General features: G+C 37.8%; 1 protein-coding gene across 1 annotated transcript in view; it reads left to right on the top strand.

Moving 5' to 3' along the window:
* Window positions 1-23,248, top strand: part of ARSB (arylsulfatase B) — a 66,604-nt gene that overhangs the window by 31,577 nt on the left and 11,779 nt on the right. The window contains exons 5-6 of the mRNA XM_042875519.1: window positions 1,791-2,034; window positions 12,018-12,088. Of these exons, the coding sequence (XP_042731453.1) occupies window positions 1,791-2,034; window positions 12,018-12,088 (315 nt within the window). The remainder of the gene's footprint in view (window positions 1-1,790; window positions 2,035-12,017; window positions 12,089-23,248) is intronic.

Genomic DNA, 23,248 nt, shown 5'->3' with positions numbered 1-23,248 from the left:
ATATATATATATATATATATATATATATATATATATATATATATATATATATAGTAAAGATCTGACTGTAATCCAGGAAACATACACTTCATCCTTCTAAAGCTCACTCCTCCAATTTCTTGCTGTTCGCTGATATGTTAGTTTCTGGAGTCTTGAATAGCAGTGTTAAACTGATACAGAAAGTAAGTAGCTTGTCATATGAAGAAAAAACATAGTGAGGACAAATTGTAAAATCAAATCTTAACTAACAGTAAAAGGCATCTCATCTATACTATAATTCTCCAAAGCTACTGAGAACTCTGTCCCATCATTATTCCTGACAGAATTCCTGTTCACACTGTATTCAGGAGGAACTGTAAAACCAATGTCTTTTTATTTTTTCTCCAACAACTGTGTGAATTCCTAGGTCTCCATACTCAAGATCTTTGTGTGAGAAATATTGATAACTAGTATTTGATTGCCTGTATTTTTGTACTGAAAATGGTGAAGCTCTTGATTTTATTATTTTTTTCTAACTCATGCAGACTTCCTGGAAGCTGATTGGTCCACAGAACACTTTGTACTTTTCAGATCATGTTTTTTTTCAAGTGTTTAGTTAAGACTTCCATCTTTGAAAATCCTATACTACATTATACCTTAGTAGAACAAAAAGAGTCTTTCAGTAGAAAAATATTCGTAGTAGTGTTTTACACCGCTCCTTAATTAGTGAAACTGAAGGGAGATCATTTGGCAGTTACAGTAGAGTCCTTCTGTAGTGGATTGAACATTAATTTCCTGTTTCTTACCTCAAATTTCAGTATTTTACTTGGGAAGTACTTAAAACAGAAACTTGACAATCTTTAATGAAGATTAGTCCAGTGACTGCTTTGAAAGTAATTTTAAGCATACTAAAATACAGAAAAATCATGCTTAAAAAGATTATCATCAGTTACTGTTCTGAAATCATTAAAACAGGTATAAGCAAGAAAAAATATAAAATAGTAACTACAGTCACCTCAAATCATTAATCCTGCCAATTTTAGAAATCCAAGTCTTTTTTCTTAATGTAGAAAACTGGTTAAAAAGTTGCATGAGCTATCCTTGATTCGTGCAGGTATTTCTGTGTTACTGTAATCAAAAGTTCAGCTTTTTCTGTAACCATTTTGCATAGTCTTACCAACCAGAATTGATTGAGCATATTTCCAAGCTGTACATCTACTTCAAGTAGTTTCAATTCAAGCTTTTTGCTTTTGACTGAGAAGCCATTTGTTTTGTTTGATATAACAAATCAGCCACTTTGGCAGCTGACAAAAAACTGAAGAAAATATTTGTGAATGAGGAGTATGGTGTCCTGTCACTGGAATAACAGTTTTCTATTTAAGATACAACTCCTTTGGAAAATGGAATGATAGTGTAGTCTAAGTACTAGTGATGTTTTTGATAGCAGCTCTTCCTGTGGCCTTGAATATAATTGGAATTAAAATTAAGTCCTCGACCCCAGAAACTTTAGCTGTCTAATGTCAGAGGATGTATTTAAACATTACTTTCTAAATCATCACCTTGCAATATGGTATTATTTGTGCCCAATAAGAACTTTATATTGTAGTAATTTCTAAGACTTCTGCAATAATTAATTCAGCTTTTAATATGCTCTGAATATATTCAGTACATTCTATGAACTTCCATGTCATGCCTAGATTGTAAAATACATATATATATATATATATATTTCAAATGGATGGATAGGTATTGTAGGGAGGATTGTTCTGTTCCTTTCTTACAACTGATTCTGTTTAATTACTTTTTTTCAGATAATGGAGGACAGACTATGGCAGGTGGAAATAACTGGCCGCTTAGAGGAAGAAAATGGACCCTCTGGGAAGGAGGAGTTAGAGGAGTAGGCTTCGTTGCAAGTCCTTTACTGAAGCAAAAAGGGGTAGAAAGTCATGAACTTATCCATATCTCTGACTGGCTGCCAACACTGGTGCACCTTGCTGGAGGACATACCAATGGCACAAAGCCTTTGGATGGCTTTGATGTTTGGAAAACCATCAGGTAACCTGCGTGTCAAATCACTGAGTCAGAATTCTGGTATGGGAAGAATTTATCCAACCTTGAAAACAGAGCTGAATCCAGTAAAAAATGTTACTTGTTTCCCTAGTTGAAAGGAAGGTACAGGTATTTGCTCATGAGAAAATTATCAAAGTTGCAGGTTAATCCTTTTGCTCAGATGTGAGGCCTTTGTAGTGTGTTAACTTAGGTGTGCTGAATTTATCAGTGCATGCACAATGCTGCACAAAGATAGTATGCTTTTTAAGAACTTTCTATCTTACAGAAGTGGATTTGTACAATGTGGAGTACAAGTTAGTAAATTACATGGACCCAGCTCTGCCTCTACAGAGCCAAGCTGGACATCTCTGCAGTATGCTTCTGGAATTGGACATGTGGGAAATCTAATCATACATGAAGCTAATTGAACGTGAATTTGGATGAGTCTCTATTACACTGTGCAGTGTCTCAGAAAGCCTGCGAGATTGGATGCAATGATAAACCTGACTTAGTTCCTGAGTTTGTGATGTTGAATCTAATTTAAGCAAGTGCAGTGCTTACATGACTGTAGAGAAGGCAGCTTAGCTCCAGCTGGATTGGCACTGAGACCGTGAATACCTAATAAATTTTACTGGTCTCTCACTGATTCTGTGTACTTCTCATGCTGTGTGTATTAAATGGGACATCCTAGACACCATTACCTCAGATAATGAAGTCTTCTGTGCATTAAAAGAAAAATGAGTGAAGTCCCATACATTTTTCCTCAAGAGAATCATAATAAAAATGGTATCACAAATATTGGATATTGGACTTGAGGCACTGGGTACATCTGAATATGTGCTTGTTATTGGTGCACTGGGCTCAGCAGAATAAGTTGAATGTAAAAGAATAAATGGAAAAGGCATTAACTGATAAAGGTGATTAATCACTGGAACAAACTATCAAAAGGAACTCTGGTGATGTCTCTAGTGGTATTTTCAGCTAAAACTTAGATTCAGTTAGTCCATCTTTCAAAGCTATTCTTGTATTATAATGTTCTCTTCTATCCTACTGAAATGGACGCTAGAGCCCTGTCCTGGTTTTGGCTGAAAAACAGATTATTTTCTTCACAGTGATTAGTATGATACTGTATTTTGAGTTTAGGAAAAGAACACTGTTGATAACACAACGGTGTTTGAGTTGTTTTGTAACAAGTGATTAAACTACATCAAGGAATTCTCAGCTTCTCACACTGCCTTGCCAGAGAGGAGGTTGGAGACACATAAGGAGCAGGGAGGGGACCAGGAAACTGATTTAAACTAACCAGAAGGCTATTTCATTCCATAAACTGAGTAATAAAAATGATGGTGTTGGCTTTGGGAGCTGCCACTTCTTGGTGACTAGCTGAGCATCAGTTAGGAGCTGGTAAGCAATTGCGCTGTGCATCACTTGTTTGTACATTTTTATCTGAAACGTTTCTTTCCCTTCTTTTTCTTTCCTATTAAACTGTATTTATCTCAACCCACAAGCTTTACCTTTTTCATATTCTCTCCCTGTCCCTCTAAAGAAGGGTGGGGGTGATTGGATGGCTGAGTTGTCTGCTGGGTTAAACCACAAAAGTCCTTTTGGCACCCAACATGGGGCTCAAAAGGTTGAGATAACACATGAATTTTTTATAACCATTATATTAGATTGATAGCTGCTGGTCACAATGTTGATTTATTTATTCATAATATTTCTTTATTTGCTTTCAAGGTTGTTTTTCTTAATTCTTTTCTAATTGTTTATTGTCCCTGGGGTCTGGCTTAAGTTTGTTAATCTTTTTGCTGATTTGTGTATAGTATATACAAATTACATGAACTATAAACTTAATCTGGTATTTGTACTCAGAACTGCCATCATTTTTGCATTTCAGGAATCTAACTGTGGAAACTGTTAACAAGTACACTTTTCACTGCAGAATGACTTAAAACATTTTTTTTTTAATTCTGAACATTCTTGACATATTCAAGCTGGGAAGATCTTATTGCTATGTATTCAGTTTTGTCTAAGGTTAAATTATTACCTAAAAATATCAACCAAAGATCTGCCCTGAGGCAAGATTCTTACGGGTGGCAGAGTGTGTGGGAAGATATAGTCAGGTATCTGTCACAGTTGCCTCTGATGGTTTCAGATATCATCCCTGAACATGTGTGAAACACTAAAAATCTAATACATTTTAAAAAGGTATGCCCTGATTCTGATAATGCCAGAGATTACAGTTCTCTTCACTATGCTGGATTATATCCTGTGCCTATCAAGCAGTAGTCAACACTATTCAGCACCCTCAAGAAGAAGAAAATGCCTCTGGATTTGATCCAGCCTTATGTCAGGCCCTGCTTTTGAACCAGAAAATCAACCAGAGGAGTCAAGCATCGGGGATCCCTCTTTAGGGAAAGGTGTGTTGGCAAAGTAATTGGAAAAGAGAGGGCAACCCCTCACCCTCTGAAGGCAACCCTTGTTGTGTGTGAAGGAAAAGTTTCTCTTCAAGGAAGATGTATGTAATCCCCGCAGGTGAATCACCATGGAGAAGATGCATCTAGTACTTGTGGGAATCGGCCATCCTCAATACAATTTATCTTGACCTGGGCTGTGATTAGGTATTCAAAGATCCAAATGAAGTCAAGGGCATATGATCCATGTTACAGTAGTATGTGTTAACTCTCTGGCAGTATTTAGTTGGAAAGATTGAGAGGGAAAAATGGTGGATAAATTTGCTGGCCAACTCCATTAATATGAAGAAAGTCTCTTCTTCCTTATGGGCCCGAACCTCTGCTATGGAGAAACTGATTCAGCAGCTTATTGAGAGAAAAAGAGTTTTCTCCCCCACCCATATAGACCAACACCTCAACTATTAGGAGTAAGTGCTCTTCTGCTTAAGAGGGGACATAGTGGGAACACACCATGTGCCCTCCCTGTATTCTTACTTGCATGACTATGGACAGGATGTGAGGAAATGGGATGGAAAATGTACTTTGACCCTAGAGGCACAGGTATGTTAAAGGCAGGTCTTTAGGTAAATGGCTGCTCCAGTTTCCAGTAAGAGTATATAATGATAGTCTCATATGGCCAGTTTGGAAGTCCAATGGCGTGTGGAGGTGAACAGTGGACTATCTTGGCCTGAATGAAGTCATACCATTGTTGAGTGCTGCTGTGCCAGACATACTAGAATTTCAGTACAAACTGGAATCAAAGACAGCAAAGTAGTATGCCACAGTTGATATCACCAGTGTGTTTTTCTCAGTTGTTCCAGCAACAGAGGGTCAGCTACATCCCAGTTTGCTTTCACTTGGAAAGTGCTCTTAGAACCTGCCATTTTCCATGGGCTGATCCAGACTGCACTGGAACAGGGGGAAGATCTGAACACTTGTAGTACATTGATAACATCATTGTGTGGGACAACACAGCAGAGGAAGTTTTTTGGAGAATTTACTCTCAGCCCTTCTGAAAGCCAGTTTTGCCAAAAAGCAAAGTAAGGTCAAGGGACCTGCACAGGAGATCTGGTCTTTAGGACTAAAATGGGAAGATGGACATTGTCAGATCCCCATAGATGTGATCAATATAATAGCTGCTATGTCTCCACCAACTAGCAAATAGGAAACACAAGCTTTCTTAGGTGTTGTGGGTTTCTGGAAAATGCATATTCTGGATTACAATCTGATTATAAATCCTCTCTATCAAGTGACCTGGAAGAAAACTGTCACATGAGGTCCTGAGCAACAGCAGCCTTTGAACAAATTGAACAAGAGAGAGTTCATGCAGTAGCCCTTGGGCCAATCTGGACAGGTTAGACATAAAAAATGTGCTTTACAATGTAGCTGGGGAGAATGGCCTCACTGGAGCCTATGGCGGATTTCGCTGCTGTGTGACAGATGACAGATGTTTGCAGAACATCCTGGAAAAATGCCATCTGACATGAAAATGTATATGAATCGAAGGTGTGTCACTGAATTACTTCATGCAGAAAAAATGGCACCCACTGACATTCAGACAGCGGAAGTGAGCAGTGAGGTGGTGGGTGGTGTGTTTCAGCAGTGGTAACACTGAGACGAATGACAAACCATGTTCTGGACAGCTGTTCACAGCTGTCACAGCACAAAATGAAGAGTGTCTCAATCAGCTCATCCATATGAATCAGCAGATTGCAACCAGTGAGCTGTATATGGAGATGAATATTGGCTTCAGTGCATTGGAAATGGTGGTGGAAACATTGGAATATCTCAAAATTGGCACCAGATAGGTCTTACAAATGCATTCGCAGGAACAGAAGGAACATCATATGCAAGTTTGTCATAATTATCAACCAATACAAGGATGAAGGTGACATTTTTCCTGGGTCGCATGCTGTGGTGACAAGACATGCTGTCACAACTAGCTAGAGCAGCAGTTCATGGAGTGGCGACATGTGAATTCACCATCAAGGAAAAAGTTAAAGTGTGAGCCTTCAGCAGGCAAGGTGATGTGCACTGGCTTTTGGGATAGGAAAAGTCATCCTTCTGAATCTCCAGAAATCTGGACAAACCATCAATGCTGACCACTAGCCCGCTATTCTGACTAAGCTAAACGCTCAAACTTCCTGAGTTATGTCAGAGAAAAAGACAGCCTTTCTCTTGCAACACAGTAATGTTAGGCCCCATAGCACTTTGAAGAACGTGGAGCACATTGCTAATCCTGCCTGGACTGTCCTATGACACCCGCTGTGTATTTCAGATTTGATGCCTTCTGACTTCCATCTTTTTGGGCTGATTATGCCACCATAATACCTGTGAAACAGTGGGTTATCTCGACTGGTGTGGACTCCATGGTAGTGTTCTATCCCAAATGGATTTTTCAGAGAGCTCGTGGTCTTGTGCAGAGGTACACTGCATAGCTCTCTTCCAAGTGGAAGAAGATAAGCATGTGTGTACCTGAGAACATGGGGCCATTAAATTCCTCAAGAAATTGAAACTTTTGTTGAGCCAGACACAGCTAAATGTTTCACCTGCTGACATTAATGTGAGAAAAACAGCATCAGTAAGATCCCGGGGTACTGCTAAATGATGGGCTGACCTTTCTTCCAACAGCAGCAGGATTCCTGTCTGCTCTGGATTCCCTTTCAAACAAGCATTCCCTGTTATGGACTGATTCTTAGATCAGTTTAGTTCAGTATTAAAATTATGTGAGGAATAACAGGTACAACTGTGCATCCCCTGCATCACTTCAATCTCGTCTCTTACTGGACGTTATGTTTACTACCACTGCCAAGGAATAGTTGACATCATATGCTTGCAGTTGTGACAGATGGAGGGCCTTTGTCCAGAGGAGAGAAAAAATTATTCTTTTTGTGAATTGCCAGGCTGCTGTCTGTATGACTTGCAGCATAAATGTCAATTTCACATGATTTTCCCATATAATCAGAAGAAATGAGTATATTAAATTTCATGATCATAACTCAAAAGGTCGCTTGACAATTGGATGGTAAACAATGCAGGAATAATGCCCTTTTGATGACATCTGATGGAAAGTTCAAATTTGTTGCTTTTCTAGGATGAGGTAGCTCTTAATGAGTGAAATTTGCTAAGATTCTGCCTCCTTTGAAAAATGGAAAATTAATAACCTATCACCATTTTACATCTGTATTTTTTTCTTGCTTGATGCAAGTAGCTGCATATGCTTCTGTGAGTTTTTGTTTTCTTTGAGGATTCTTTTGTTGAACTTTGTACCTAAGTCTACTATTTAATGCGTAATCAAAGGGGAAAAGTTTTTAAATTTGGAATATTGATTTAGCATCCTTTCAAGGGGTTGCATGAAACAACACAGATAATCTCACAAGTCACAACAGTATTAGATCCATTCCCAAAGCTGTTTGATCTTTGTCTATGGTTAATTGATAGTTTTTTAAAGGGCCTTTTCTTAATATGATACTTAAGAGTAAATACAATTATGAAAACAATTATTCAACAGTATTTGGCGTATTTACTTAGATAATGATATAAAAATATAGTGAATAAATATAAATTCTGAAATCCTAAAACAAATTATTTTTGGATGATTGGTTGTCCAAATTAGGAATTGTATTAATATGACATTGATTAATATTAAATTCTTGTGGTAAATAGAGCTGAAAACCACATGTGTCTACAGCTGTTCATTTTACACTTCCTCTGCTGAATTTTGATTGAAGAACCAGAAGAAAAGTTAATGATTGGGAACAAATGGGACATGAAAAACTAAAGTTCATAAGCACATGGTTCTTGTGGACATATATATTCTTTTTTTGCATTGCTTTTTACCAAGTTATAGTTGAGTTCCAAGTTACAGTTCCCTTCATACGAGTGAAAGTAGAAATATAATATTTTCATTTTCCTTGTTCAAACTTATTTTCTTAAATTAAAATTTTTCCGCTACTTAGAAGCTGTTGGACAGAGCCTTTGAGCTCAAACCTTATTTGCTCTTTCCAAATCATCTACTGTAGGAAATAGCATTGCAGCACTGTACCAATGAGATATCTAATGGCAGTAAAATGTGGTTTTGTTTAAACAGAAACTGAAGTAAAACAGGTTTCACCCACACAGTCAGTCTGACACACAGTTGCCAAAAGGTGGGTATCTTAAGAAGTCTGCCCTACATCCAGGCACCAGTGCAGGTGTTCTGATACAGTCCAGTTCTGAGGCTGAGCTCCACAACACTTTTGCCCAGCCACAGCTGTGGAGGTGCAGAGTTCAAGGGACACATCTGTGTTCTTCTTAGACCGGTGACCATGCACTGTTTTTTGTTATGCCTTTTTGTACCCTTACTGGTGCTATTTTTCCTGTTCTGCCTCTGTTAAGGCATTAGAAGTCTTTACTGTTCTTTATCTCCAGATAACTACATCCTGTCAAATTGACCTGCATGTTGGGATCTTGTTCACATTCTAAACTGGGTGTCATTAACACAGGCCATAGACATTCTGTATAAATCATGTCAGATTCCACTTATCTTGTACCTTAACAAGCAAACTACTTAACAGTGCTAAGTAATACTGCACTGTAGCTGGAACCTTTAAAATGTACATATACCATGTACATACTAGAAATTATATCTAAAATCCAGTAGAAATATCGTTTACTGTTTTACAAAAATATTAATTGATAACAAAACCATTTAATAATAACAAAACAAAAACATAACAAAAACATTTAATGGAAAGCAGTGCTAAAATACAACTAATCAAGTAATCTGAACTGTACAGCATGTTTCTCAAAAGACAGTTGCATTTCTAAGAAACATCTGTTTTCCACATGCTTTCTAATTTATTGAAACAGAGATGTGAGGCAAAAATAGTCATGTAGAAGTCTGTCCTGGTTGATGCATTGTTTTGATATATTTTGTGTTTCAATACTGAATATCTAATATGTCTATGCTCAGAAGGATTTTGTTTTACATTAACAAAAAAAAAAAAAAAAAGGGAGAACTGTAGTGCTGATTGTAGGACTGTAGTAAAGTACATGCAGCATTACGATAGGCACTAAGAGATTCTAAATGAAATATGGTTAGAATGACTACCATTTCTCCAAAGCTTCTTAGCAGTTTTTCAGGTTTTATTCTGATACTTTTGCCTGGCATGTTGCAATTTTCTATTTTTGTGACATTAGATAGATCGGATTTGATTGGGTGAAATAGGAAGCAAGATCAACTTAAATTATTTCATATTAAATAGTGACATTAACTTGAGGAAGTGTTTGGAAAAAGCTAATTCACAGCTATTTGTGGTATAAATAATACAAATACAAACAGAGCAGTTGAAAGCTGAGAGTAACGTTTATTTCCAAAACAAGTGGAATAAAATTAGTCAGAAAAGTGTACACAGATATGACCCAGAGAAGTGCAAGATAATGCAAATACTTTTGCTGAGTGATATGCAGGATGTTTTCATGAAAGATAAACATATTTACTCTGAAAAATCTTGATTTTCTCCCAAGGACACCTTCTGCCTATTTTATGGCAATTAAAGTGAATGATCACATGTTGATATTTGTTAAAACTCACTAGAGAGCAGTACATCCTCTATATGTTTTTAAAAAGGAGAAGATAGACTGATATTCTTAGTATAAATTTGCTAATTCTTCTGCTAACTTTGAAGTTTGAATATGTTTCAAACCAGATGTTCTTAGACTATTTTTTTATTTTTGGAAAAAATGTCTTTTAACTACTTAATTAAATTCTTAGTTGACATGGCAGAATAACTTCCAGACAAAGGGAAATCTTCCTTATTTTTAGGGCGAGGAAGCAAAGTATTAGACTATACTCTAAAAATAAATATTCTGAAAGAAGAGAATTTGAAGATGTGGTTACAATGAAACTTGCTAAATTACAAAAGAAAAATATCATAGAGAATCTTACAGCTTTCTTATTTAGCTGTGTATATTTCTAATGCAGGGCATCTGGAGGGAAGACCTCTGCAAATTGGAAAGAGATGAGTTTAGCCAAAGGGAAAGGGAAGTCTGCTGTGAGTTCGAGTTCTGCACTTATTTTCACAAGGATGTTATTTACTCCTTCCTGATGTCCTGTTATAGTGGTTATAAACCTCCATTTTTGAAAGAATACTAAAGATTCACATATGAAAATGACAATATCTCCCAAGCAGCTTCTATAAAATCACTTACAAACTCTAAATTCACATCTTAATTTAACTTGCACTAATTGGCTCACAGTTGTTAATAACTTCTGGGAAAAGGCACACTTGACAACAGCTGTAAATGGAGCATCCAGAGGCAATAAAGTTCTCTTAAATCTAAGATCAAATTTTGTTACGTATAGACAGACAGTAATGACTTCCAGGTCACTCAGTATGTGACCAACAGTTAGCCTATAGATTAATTATTGTACTTCCTCTGTATTAATTGCAAGGTTGTTGTATTATCTGAATAACTTAGTCTTTCATCTAGTCCTCTTGTTTATTTGTTGTGTTTTGTTTTTTTTTTTACTCAAAAGGTGTAGCATCCAGCATTCTAAAATCCAGAATGGATTTTAGGACTGAAATGGAACAATATTAATTATAATTACTTGATATTGAAAGGTTTAAGTTGTGTAAATATTATTCAATTATAAAGTACTTCTCACAGAAATATATGTTAAAGTAACAGCCATTTTTTGCTTCTACTAGACTTCCACTAAATTTATTACCCCTGTTTTTATTTTTAATGTCAGGCTTTAGTGGCCTACACTCACTATTTTGAGACTTACAATAAAGGAGAACAGTTTCAGTTATTTGGAAGTTTCTAAAAACTTGTTTATATTCTCAGTCAGATAATACGATAATGTTTTATAATGATGTAGACAAGGTTCTTCATAATTATTAATTTCTATGCCATGTTGCCCTTTATAAGGAGTGAATTTCATTTATTGAGTTTCTTTCAGGACTGGGTTTTCTTTAATTCAGAGAGTTTCTTGACAACTTAGAATTTCATACTATGGAGCCAAGAGCTGGAGAAAGACAGATTATTTGTTTGTTTGTTTGTTTGTTTGTTTGTTTATTGCAGGGGAAGGTTCAGAGGACCTAAATAATATTTGTGATCTCTCTACAAAAGAAAGAGGTTGAATTTTTTTAAGGCTTAGCCAATGCCTCTGGTGGTTTTTGTTGAAGCAGACAACCAAAATGCTTTCAGCACTCTAGGGTGATGATTCCTGTTCAGGTACACAGGGAACAGAGCAAGTCTAGGTTACCAGTTTATGCTGCTAAACTTGATTTTTAAAGTTGGTAATAGTGAAAATCCTTCTTTGGTAAGGCTAGTTTTATACTTTTTAATCTTGACAATAAAGCCAGTATGTGCCATTGAAGTCGAGGAAGATAGATGGGGCAAAAGCTACTGTTACTGGGCTGGAAGAGAACGTTCACATTAGTTTTAACAGTATGAGTTAATTCTGTATTAGGATGATGAAGAGAACTGAAACAAAATATGCAGAATCCTCATGAGCTGTGGGTGGAAGTTAATATTTTCTTTCTCTTCTAGTGAAGGAAGACCTTCTCCCAGAGTGGAACTGCTTCATAATATAGATCCCATGTTTGTGGATGATTACCCATGTGAGTATGCCACTGGTATAGACTCATAAAACATACAGATTATCTTCACACTATTCCTGGTCTTCCTTAAGTAAAGTATTTCCTTCTAGGTGAAACAATACAATGTAGTTTGCCATTTGCTTTTCAATAATGCATTTAGTTTTAAAATACAGAAACATCAGACCTGAGGTAAATCCTTACTGAACCATGACCAATGCACACTTCCCGTTTTGCAGAGCTCTGAAACACTGCTGAGTAATGAATGCAGTACTTTGTGACATGGAGTTGTTCAGGAGCAGCCATGTGCCTGAGGTGCACAGCAAGGCAGACAGCCAAAACAAACCACCAAATCCTGTCTTCAGTGCTCCAGACTGGCAGGTAGTTCCCATTGAAATGCTCAGCCAGACATAGCTTGATGTGTTGATCACATTTAATGTGATCGTATCATTGACCTTGCAAATAGAAAACCCAAGTTCATGAGAAGCTTAGAAGTTCCAAGTTTTGTGATTGCTTTTGTTCCATGATCACATGAGTTGAATATTTAATGCTATAGTCGCATAAATTGGAACTTAGCTTTGCCAGTTCCATAGCTCTTTGGACACTGTCTGTTTTATGATTTAACACTATTGGTTTACTAAGGACTACAGACTTTTCAAGCAGAGATTTTTTCAAACAGAACATTGGAACAAGTCCTTCCCAGGGTTTTTATAGCATTTCTGTATTTCATTAAGTGAAGAAATAAATCCAGGCATAGGAATAGTAGTCCAGTGGGACCTGTGATCTGTTACTTGCATGAGAGATACAAGTTTTGCTGTGTTAACAGGAAGGAAAGTGGCAAGGTGGCCTGCAATGCACATCTGGTTCTGTGATGCTTTTCTGAGATGGAGAAACATTGTGCACATCTAATGTTGGCTATACAATACTGCCTGTAGATAATTCCTACATACTGATGAAATTAAGGCGTAGTTACTCCAATTTCCCTTCAAAGAATCCTCAGTCAGTTGTAGCATTCCTGTAAAATGCTATGCCATGATGTGTTTTGAGGTATATTGGCCAGAAGAGACAGGCCAAAACAGGCGTACCTACTTTGGTAAATTTAAAAGGAGAACTGGCTTCAACAGATGAAGAGAAAGCTGAGGTGCTGAATGAGTTCTTCACCTCGGTCTTCACTGGTGGCCAGGATTCTAGTCTTTTTCACGTCCCTGAGCCCTGCATCCCCAAACCTCTACGTGGGGACCAAGGAGGTAAATCCCTCCCCACTGTAAGGGCAGAGCAAGTCCAAGAGTGCCTCCTTAGACTGAATGAATACAAGTCTATGGGGCCGGATGGCGTGCATCCCAGGGTCTTGAAGGAGCTGGCTGAGGTGGTTGCCGAGCCGCTCTCCATCATATTTGAGAAGTCGTGGCTGTCAGGTGAGGTCCCGAACGACTGGAGGAAGGGTCATGTCACTCCCATATACAAGAAGGGGAGCAAGGAGGACCCAGGGAACTACAGGCCGGTGAGTCTCACCTCCGTGCCTGGGAAGATCATGGAACAGATCCTCCTGGACAACATGCTCAATCACATAAAGAATGAGCATGTGATCCGAGATAGCCAGCATGGCTTCACCAAAGGAAGGTCATGCCTAACTAATCTTGTGGCCTTCTATGATGGAGTGACGGCATTGGTGGACAAAGGGAAGGCAACCGATGTCATTTACCTGGACCTGAGCAAGGCCTTTGACATGGTCCCCCACCACATCCTCATCTCCAAATTGGAGGGAAGTGGTTTGATGGGTGGACGACCCGATGGATAAGCAATTGGTTGAAAGGCCGCAGACAGAGGGTGGTGGTCAATGGCTCTATGTCCAGGTGGAGGCCGGTAACAAGTGGTGTCCCCCAAGGGTCTGTCTTGGGACCGGTGCTCTTTAACATCTTTATTAATGACATCGATGAGGGAATTGAGTGCACCCTCAGCAAGTTTGCTGACGACACCAAGCTGAGTGGTGCGGTTGATACGGTGGAAGGAAGGGATGCCATTCAGAGGGACCTCGACAGGCTGGAGGGCTGGGCTCGGGTGAACCTGATGAGGTTCAACACGGCAAAGTGCAAGGTTTTGCATTTGGGCCGGAAGAACCCCAGGCACCTGTACAGGCTGGGAGGAGTGGTCCTTGAGAGCAGCTCGGCAGAGAAGGACCTGGGGGTCCTGATGGACGAGAGACTGAACATGAGCCAGCAGTGCGCTCTGGCAGCTCGAAAGGCAAATGGGATCCTGGGCTCCATCAGGAGAGGGGTGGCCAGCAGGGACAGGGAGGTGATTGTCCCTCTCTACTCGGCTCTTGTGAGGCCCCACCTGGAGTACTGTGTCCAGGTGTGGAGCCCTCAGTACAAGAAAGACCTAGAGATTTTGGAAAGGGTCCAGAGGAGGGCGACTAAGATGATCAGGGGGCTGGAGCACCTCCCCTATGAGGACAGGCTGAGGGAGTTGGGCTTGTTCAGCCTGGAGAAGAGAAGGCTGCGGGGTGACCTCATTGCAGCCTATCAATACCTGAAGGGAACCTACACCCAGGAGGGGAGTAAACTCTTCAAAAGGGCTGATAACAGCAGGACTAGGGGAAATGGATCCAAGTTGAAGGAGGGAAGATTTAGGTTGGATGTTAGGGGGAAGTTCTTTACTAGGAGAGTGGTTAGGCCCTGGAACGGGCTGCCCAGGGAGGTTGTGGATGCCCCGTCCTTGGACATGTTCAAGGCCAGGTTGGACGGGGTCCTGGGCAACCTGATCTAAATGTGTATGTTTGGTGGCCCTGCTAGGCAGGGGGGTTGGAACTACATGATCCTTGAGGTCCCTTCCAACCCGGGTGATTCTGTGATTCTGTATACTTCAGAGACCATCATTTCCATGTGGGAGCTGCTGTTATTGAGCACAGCTGAGGTGTTTAAATAGCCAGCTTCCTGGTTTAAATATAAAGGGAATGAGAAGAGGAAGTTTTCAGAAGCCTAAGCTCAGGAAATACTCCCGCAGATTGTTTCCATGAAGCCATACTCTGTTGATTCTTTACACAACATCAGGCGTACCTTTATGTGTGTATTTGTTGTGTGAAATGTGTGCAGAGAACAAGGCAGTTGTGCAGAAGGCTTAGTAAATTGTACTTCATTCTGACTGAGATGTGACTTTCAACTATCATGAATGGAGGGAGGGGTATGTACCTGTAAATCCATAATATTTTAATATGCCATTTAAAAAGTGGAGTAATGAGAAACAAAATGCAAATCTTCACCTGCAAGTCCTTATGCACTCTGTATGGCGTGGATGTCCTATCTTTTGACTTCCCTGGGCCTCACTGAGTAAAGAGGAATTGTCTTTGCCTGCATCTATATGACTTGCTCTGAAAGTAATGCCTCCTCTTTATTTCCATGGAAAACAGAACTTATATGAAGAGCACAATAAAGCTGTTTGATAGTGCAAATTCTCACCTGCAAAACACTGTATTTCAATGTAGTTACCACTATTAGCTATGCATTTCCATCAGCGATGAACAGGAACCTGCATGCTGCACCATAAAAATCTGCACCAGTGCTCATGACTCAGAGTTGCTCACATCCACTGTTGAGTCTCCATAAACATTCAGCAAGCATTGATGAATATCAGTGGATGCCATTTTTGTGCATGGAGGAATTCAGTACAAACCTTTGCTTCATATGTGCTTCCATGTTAGAAACCTTTTTGTTAGACTGCCCTTCTGCCGTCCATCACATGGCAACAAAACGTAATGGAGTATTCTGGGAAGGTTCAACCTCTACTGCTGTATCAACATCTGCCTGTGACGTCATGGGCCAACATATTAACATAGGAGGAAGTAATTTCAGAGCAGCTCTCATAAAATATACAGTGCTATTAATATATAAGTAACATAACAAATTAATTTTTAGTATTTTTCTTAAAATATTAAAAAAGAGAGCAATAATAAACATAAGACCAGTGGGATATTTGGCCTTGTTTTTGTGAAACAAGTGAATCACTCTGGTTCGATGGCAGCAGTTACAATTCTTATTTAGCTCTCAAGGTGTTCATCAGAGATTGTTGATGAAATTTTACTCTTCCTGTACTTCATTTTCGACAAATATAAGTAAAGTGTGATTATGAAGCAAAGATATTTTTCTCTGGTAATAGAAGTCTTATGAAACTTTGGTAAAGAGAAAATCAGATTTTTGAGTTGAATATCTAGCTGCAGTTCTATACATTCCATTTGAAAATTTGCAGATAATGTATTTATATCAACTGAAAGCAGTTTTGCAAATATAAGTTGATGGTTTGTTTTGTTTTGTTTCAGTCTTTAAAGCTGTTCTCAAACTTTTTTATTAAAATGGAAAGCATGGCTGTGTATTCTTCATCTCTGTAGTGTGGTGCAGGGGGTAAGCTGCAGATTGGACATGCCTGGTGTATGTTTTCCCTGTCTCTTCTGAGGCAAGGTCTTTAACTTCAGCAAGCTGCTTTGTGCCACCCATTTCACTTTCTCTCTTAATAAAACCTTTGGTCAAGAACAGGCAGTGACCTCTAAATTCGAATATATTACATTCTTCCTAATTCTGATTTTACAATACCTTCCTAAAAGATTTGCTTGTAAGTAATTGTGTTACTGAAAGGTTTGACAGGATATTTCCCTATTATACATTATAGAACATACATAAGACTGTACTTTTTTTCAAATCACCATTCTTTTTATTAACATACCATTTCTATTGCAACAGAAGTTAAATTAATTAATAGTCTACTGCTGGGGACAAGAATCCTTCCTTGTACTTGAACTTCTAGAATCTAGCTAGTTTCTTAACTTTTGTGGTTTTATTTTTTCACTAGTATAGTGAAATTTTGCTGTGGTGTATAAATCTATGTTACTAGAAGCAACAATATGTAATTAACTCAGCCAATTTATTCTTTTTGAGTTTTTTTTTATAGTCGAATGACAAGTTTAGAATCAAGATCTATGATAATGTTACTGGCATTTGTATTAGGGGTAAATTAAGGAGATACGAAGATTGGAATGTGTAGCTCTTTCATAGCTTTGGCAATATGACTCTTCTTGTTTTAAAAAAAACATTTTAAAATGTCCATGCATGGTCTTCTTATCATTGAGGTGATAAAACGCGTGTCATTACTAAGTCTTGTTCTTTCCTTAACTGTTTAGTATTTTCTTGTCCTAACTTTTTGGTGATTGAAGTAATATTTTTCCTGCAGTGCTAAAATATATGCAGGTTGTTTTTTCTTCTTTCTTGCCTCCTGTGTAATTATTATGACAGTAGTGTTTGCCCTTGCTCAAGTCCACTTCAGATCACTTCACCTTAATCATGATCCTGGTTCTTGCATTAAAAGGAGTATTTATATCTTGCTAACATTTATTCATTTATTTTAGTAATAATAGTAGAAGTAGAAAAAAAAATGAGTAGAAGATTAAGTTTAGCTAAACCTTTGGGCTTGGAGGGTATTTTAAAAGGGTAAATAGGGAACTAAATTCAAGATACTATTAGACATAATCAAAGAAAACTTACAGGAGGTGGAGGATAAGCAAGAGAATTCTGATCACTGTAGTTATGCACACATAGGGAATTAAGTTATTGTTCTACGGGTGCTCATTGTGTGTTCATTGAATTCTTGAGTGTTTTTGCATACAGTATGTGCATACAGTATATATATGTTGTTTAATGAGTGCATCTATTTTCATCTCTAAATAAACTGATAGTATATATTTTTGGTTGAGTGAATCCCATTACATGGGATGTCCCATGTAATTCACAGATTTTTTGACAGAAATAGGAAAACTGAATTTTGCTCTATTCAGATTTTTAATGGCAGACTTTTTTTCAGGGAAGAATTTGCATAGAAGACAAATTAGTATTAATGGTTACAACAGGGTTTTCAACAATATTAAATTTAAGGCTGAATATACTAATTTGATTACAGAGGTAACTGAGTCTTTGCTGCTGTGGTCTATTAGAACTAACTTTGACCTGTGAGTTTTCTACTTGGGGGGTAAGATCATACAGCTTCTTAAGTTCTTAGGCTGGGCACTGTTACCTAGCACCTGGGCATCAGCCATTGCTACTGCAACAGGTTGGTGAATCTTCTGATCAGCAACTACTTGTCTGTGTTCTGGAACTTGTATCTAGAGGCAAATATGATAGCCCTATGGTATTGTGTCAAAGTACTGTACTCCACTCCTATTAATACTAAGCAATATAAGAAGCAAAACACTGTGAACTATTTCATCTGCAGTTTCATTTTACAAAGCAATGCTGGCTGGCCTTATGTTTCACGTTGTTACCTTCTTAATTCAAATGTAGAACTTTGGAGTGGTCTAAAACATACTGCAGCATTTTAAACTGTAATTTCTCATTTGTCTTTATCATTGTTGAAAAGAAGTTCCTATTCTTGACTGAGGATTTTCTCTCAGGCTATGTCTTACCTGTGAGAGCCCAGTGGAATGGTCAGGTTAAAAATAATCAGTTCTCTCTGAACTGATTTGGTTTACAGATCACAAAAATTGTGATGTTTTAACAGAGTGAAAAACTGGGAGCGAAATCCCCAGAAAGTAGTATTGATAGGGGATGGGGTTTTTGAGGGCTTCGTAGCGAGGCCAGTGTGTGGTGATATATTGACAAAATGACCAGCCTGTCTTTCTTTTTCTCCTTTTCTTTCTTCTTCCCCCAAGGGGAATCTGGAAATCACATGGCAACAGGGTGAGTCTTCTGCTGGACCAGCCTTCAACCTGAGGCATGGGTGGGGTGGAAAAGGAGCAAATTTCCACTAAAGCAGCCATCTGAATGAATGTACCTTGTAACTGTATGACTAGGAGCAGATCGGGTTGTGTGGTTAGTGACAGACAGAAGGAATGGCCGCAGAACGTAGACACTAGATCAAATCAAGTCGCCCTCTCTTTTGAGTTACCAATATTACTCATATAGCCAGGCTATGAAGAATATCAGATGTTGATTCAAACTTTAATTGCTATTTTTTTTTTTCTTGGGATACATTTTGGATAGTTAACCTAACACTCATTTTGGCACAAAGGAAAGGAGAGAAATAAATTGCCTGGAAAAGATGAGACTGGTTCTTGTTTAGCTTCAGAGCTATCAACCTTGAGGTTTCTATTTCATAATATGGGGAAAAAGTGATCCAGCAGGTTTCTGTTGGAGAAATTCTTCACTTGAGCTCTTCCCCATTCACAGACACATCGTGGTGATGCTTGTTTTGCGTCTGTTCTAGTACTAATCAAGTGCCTCCACTGACCGATTGAACCTGCATATACCTTGAGCGGGAAATGTTGTTTTCCTCTTCACTTGGGTTGAACCAGCTGGCTCATTGAAGGTCCTGATGGATTGCCAGAGGAAGGTGGGGTGAGGAGAGCTGTGCAATTGAAAGTGAGGAGCTAGAGCCAGTCCTCCTAGTGCCAGCTGGCTGTTCCTGGTGCCAGAGCCTCAGGGAAAACTCTGTGGGCTGCACCCTTTTGTTGGGTTTTGCTGTGCTAAACCAGTCTGCTGAGCTCTGCATATGAGTTGGACCTTGTCTGTTTGGAGCAGTTGGTCTTTTCACTCCTTGCTAAAAACCATCATTTTTGTTTCTCCTTCATCATCCAGTTCATTCTATTTTTAAAAAAAAAAAAAAAAAAAAAAAAAAAAAAGCCTCGATCACATGGCAATTTACTAGAGAGTTTTTAATTCCGTAAAGGCAGGACATTGGTATGAGAGACTTACAGTCTTCCAGGTTTCTGTCTGAAACAGTCACATTTTCTGTTACGACTACGGTAGGAAATTAAGAAAATTAAAACCAGAAAGCTAAAATTATGTTCAAACAGTATCATTTTCTCTGTAATAAATAGGTTAAGAAATCTCAAATAAAATATGTAAGTAACTGAAAAGTTGCATAAATCAAAATCTGATTTGCATTTGTTGGAAGTCAGAAACAAAATTGTCTTACCACATTTTTGTAATGTTGGCTTTCTTTTTTCTTAAAAAAAAGCCAAGTTGTTGATGATTTGGCAGCTGTAAGGGTGACGTCAGCTCTTCCATTGTGAAATATCTGCTTTCTTTTAGATGGTCTTACGGCATTTCATCAAGTTCTGGTGATTCAGCTGAATTAAAAACCAACTGGATTTAAATCTAAATTCCCCTAACTGCTAAACCAAACATACTCCTGACCACACCATCGTTGCTAGTAGGTCTGTCTTGAAGCAGTATTGAAACCTTATATCCCACAGAAAGCAGTTTTATTTTGAGAATGAGAACTAAATGACATAGTGAAAGAAAATGCACTCTTTATTTCAGAGCTGTTAATAAGAGTCTGTCAGTACATACTGTATTATTTTTTAATCTGATTGCTAACTTATTAGTGAATTCAATGGATTTTACAAACTCTTGTGGGCTACATATGTAGAATCAATTTCTCTTCAAAAAATAATTTAAATCTTTAAGTAACAATGGTGTATTCAAAAGAAATGCGTTGTTGGGTGGGGCTGTTTTAGGCTGAAAAAACTTTTACCTTCCTTTCAAATTCCAGACCTAACCATAAAGTAGAACATCAAAGGCATAATAAAACTGTAGGCTACTAATTGTAGACAATTTATTTTGAAGATATCTATTCATAGAGGCAAACATCCAAGACAGAAAACTTGTAAAAACATTCTGTGACTTTCCTCTAAGCTTTGATTCAATTTCTCAATGCAAATAAAACTTTACATTGCTTTCCTTGACGTTTGAAGAAAGGCATTACCTCATATAGTGCACTATTAATTGCCAAAATAAATGGTTGCTTATAAAGAGCTTAATCTACTCTGTGCAGAATGAATATATGATATATTACAATAGAGAAACCATTTTGTTTCTGGGACTGATGTATCTTTCATCAGCATTAAAATTACATTATAATGGCTACAGCATTATATATTGTATCTATACATATACCAAAATGATTAATCTTCATTAAGAAATAGACATTCCAGGCTTCTTCAGGCCCAATTTATTACTTATAATGTGCAGGTGAAAGATAATTCCTAAGACTTTGCTGGTCAGAAATGACTTCTTCTCCAAATTTATTACTGATAATCTAGCTTCCTTAGAACTATGAAAAGAAAAGAAAAACAATCTCTGGTAATGGAGTTAGTTATTCAGCAACAGAAGTGTACAACAGGTGTAGGTATGCATGGATGTATATGCTCTTTGGGCTTTGAGTTGGAGAAATGTATTACCAAATCTCTACTAGGCTAAGACCCAGAAATCATTCTTGGAGAACCAGGAGATGAAGAAGCAACCAATATCTTCAGATGACTGGGCTTACATTGTGACAGCTGGAATGGGAAAGTGATCCAGAATGGGGAAAAGATGCACTGCTTCTCTGAATTTCCATCTCTCTGCAAAATTAAACAGTCCATATGCTGACCATCTGGAATCTGTCATCTTTTCATTACAAGTAAATCATACATTCAAATGACTTCGTGTGTTTGCATAAAGCAGGAATTGCCAACACGTGACCCTGAAACTGTGTATGGTGTTCAACAACTTTGCTTGGTGCTTTCATGCTGATCTGATAGTTTTGGGTAGAACTAACCTCATTTACTGATAGAAGGCCATACTTCCAGTCAACTCACTGCTATTCAGATCAGATATGAGTAGTTTTTCTCTTTGTCTGCTGTTCATATGCAGTTTCTGTGGTGTAGCTCTTTTGGAGCTGTAGCTTGGGAAGTTTGGCCTTTGGTTGTACATTGCCTTGGCTCTTAACTTTTCTTCATCTGAACATAAACCATCCATCACTGTAGTATTCTACGCTAAGCATGTGGCTATTGCACTTTTGGTGAGTCTTGAAACTACTTATTCCATGTTTCCTTTGAGATGCAGGTGAACACTTCTAGAATTCAGAATTGGTAGAAATGCCAATATCTTGGCTGGGATTCAGGAATTTGTTACTGCTGCTTTTTTATCCTTCATTATATCCAATCCCTACTTGAACATAGCATTATTTTTTTATATTTTTGTTGCTCTTGACATATATGTTGCATATTTCTGAGCTGGAAATCTGAAATTTTAATTGTATGTTTTTTAAGATACAATCTGAATCTGTTGTAAAAATGGAGGTGAAGAGTACTTTGAAACAAGAACAAGAATATTTTAATATGCTTGCTATTGTTGAAATTAATTTTAGAAGTGTATACAGCTTACAACTAAGGAGTCTGAGCTTGGTATTCTCGTATAGATCTTTTATTAGAATAATTAAATAAATAAATAAAATTAAAAATTGCCATGAGAAAACTGAAATTAGAAGAGTTAACAGGTTAGTTTGAAACTTTTTTCACAAATTCAACTAAGTGGACTAAGGCAGGTAACTTCACTGTGTGAGTTTGTCTGTGGCACAAACATGCTTCATGAGCATGACATTACGGGTTTACACTGTCTGAGGCCTAGGATATTACTCAAATGTTTTTATTTTAATAGTGTAACAGAAAGACTCAGAGTTTTGTAGGAAACTCATTATTGCTATAAAACAGCAAAAGGTCACCAAATGTCTTTCCTTAGTGAAGTAGCAAAAGCCATTATTTTTTTAGTAATTCATTGTCACAGTGTAGGTTGGAGGAGCTCTTGACATTTGCAGTTTCCTTATTGAGGAGAAATAATTGATCCATATATCACAGTTCAAAAAAAGAGTAATCTGTTGAAAGTATATGTTGCAAAGGCCTTGTTAGCCCACAGGCCCATCTGAATTTCAAGATGACCATAGCAGACTTGTTATCGTTTTTTACACATTCTCATCTTTCTCATGGACTCTCACAAGTAGCCTGTTAATTAAGGCATCTTGCCTACAAACATGTCCATAATGTTGTAATAGACTTGGAAATGACCACGAAGATTTTGCTCCGCTCACAAATTTATGGTGTCTGTTTCTTTTCATGAAGAGGGAAAATACTACTTAAGTAAATGGTATTATTCAAAGTTATCTTTGCAGCTGTTAAACTTTTAAGTTTTGATTCCTTTGAGATTTTTTTTTAGGTGCTTCATAAGACATCAGGAGTTATACACTCTGACCTACTCACCATAGGCTTGTTAATATACAAAAACAATGCATATGCAAAAGCAGTCTCATCACAAACAAGATGCTCCTATATATACTTTCATTAAAATAGTCTATATAATTTGCGTGGGCAAATTATTCTTCAATAAA

Source organism: Lagopus leucura, unplaced genomic scaffold, assembly GCF_019238085.1.
Source record: "Lagopus leucura isolate 7727_CA_CO unplaced genomic scaffold, USGS_WTPT01 Super-Scaffold_100014, whole genome shotgun sequence".
Lineage (NCBI taxonomy): Eukaryota > Metazoa > Chordata > Aves > Galliformes > Phasianidae > Lagopus > Lagopus leucura.
Note: the sequence above shows the minus strand (reverse complement) of the source record. Positions and strands in the feature narration are given on the sequence as shown.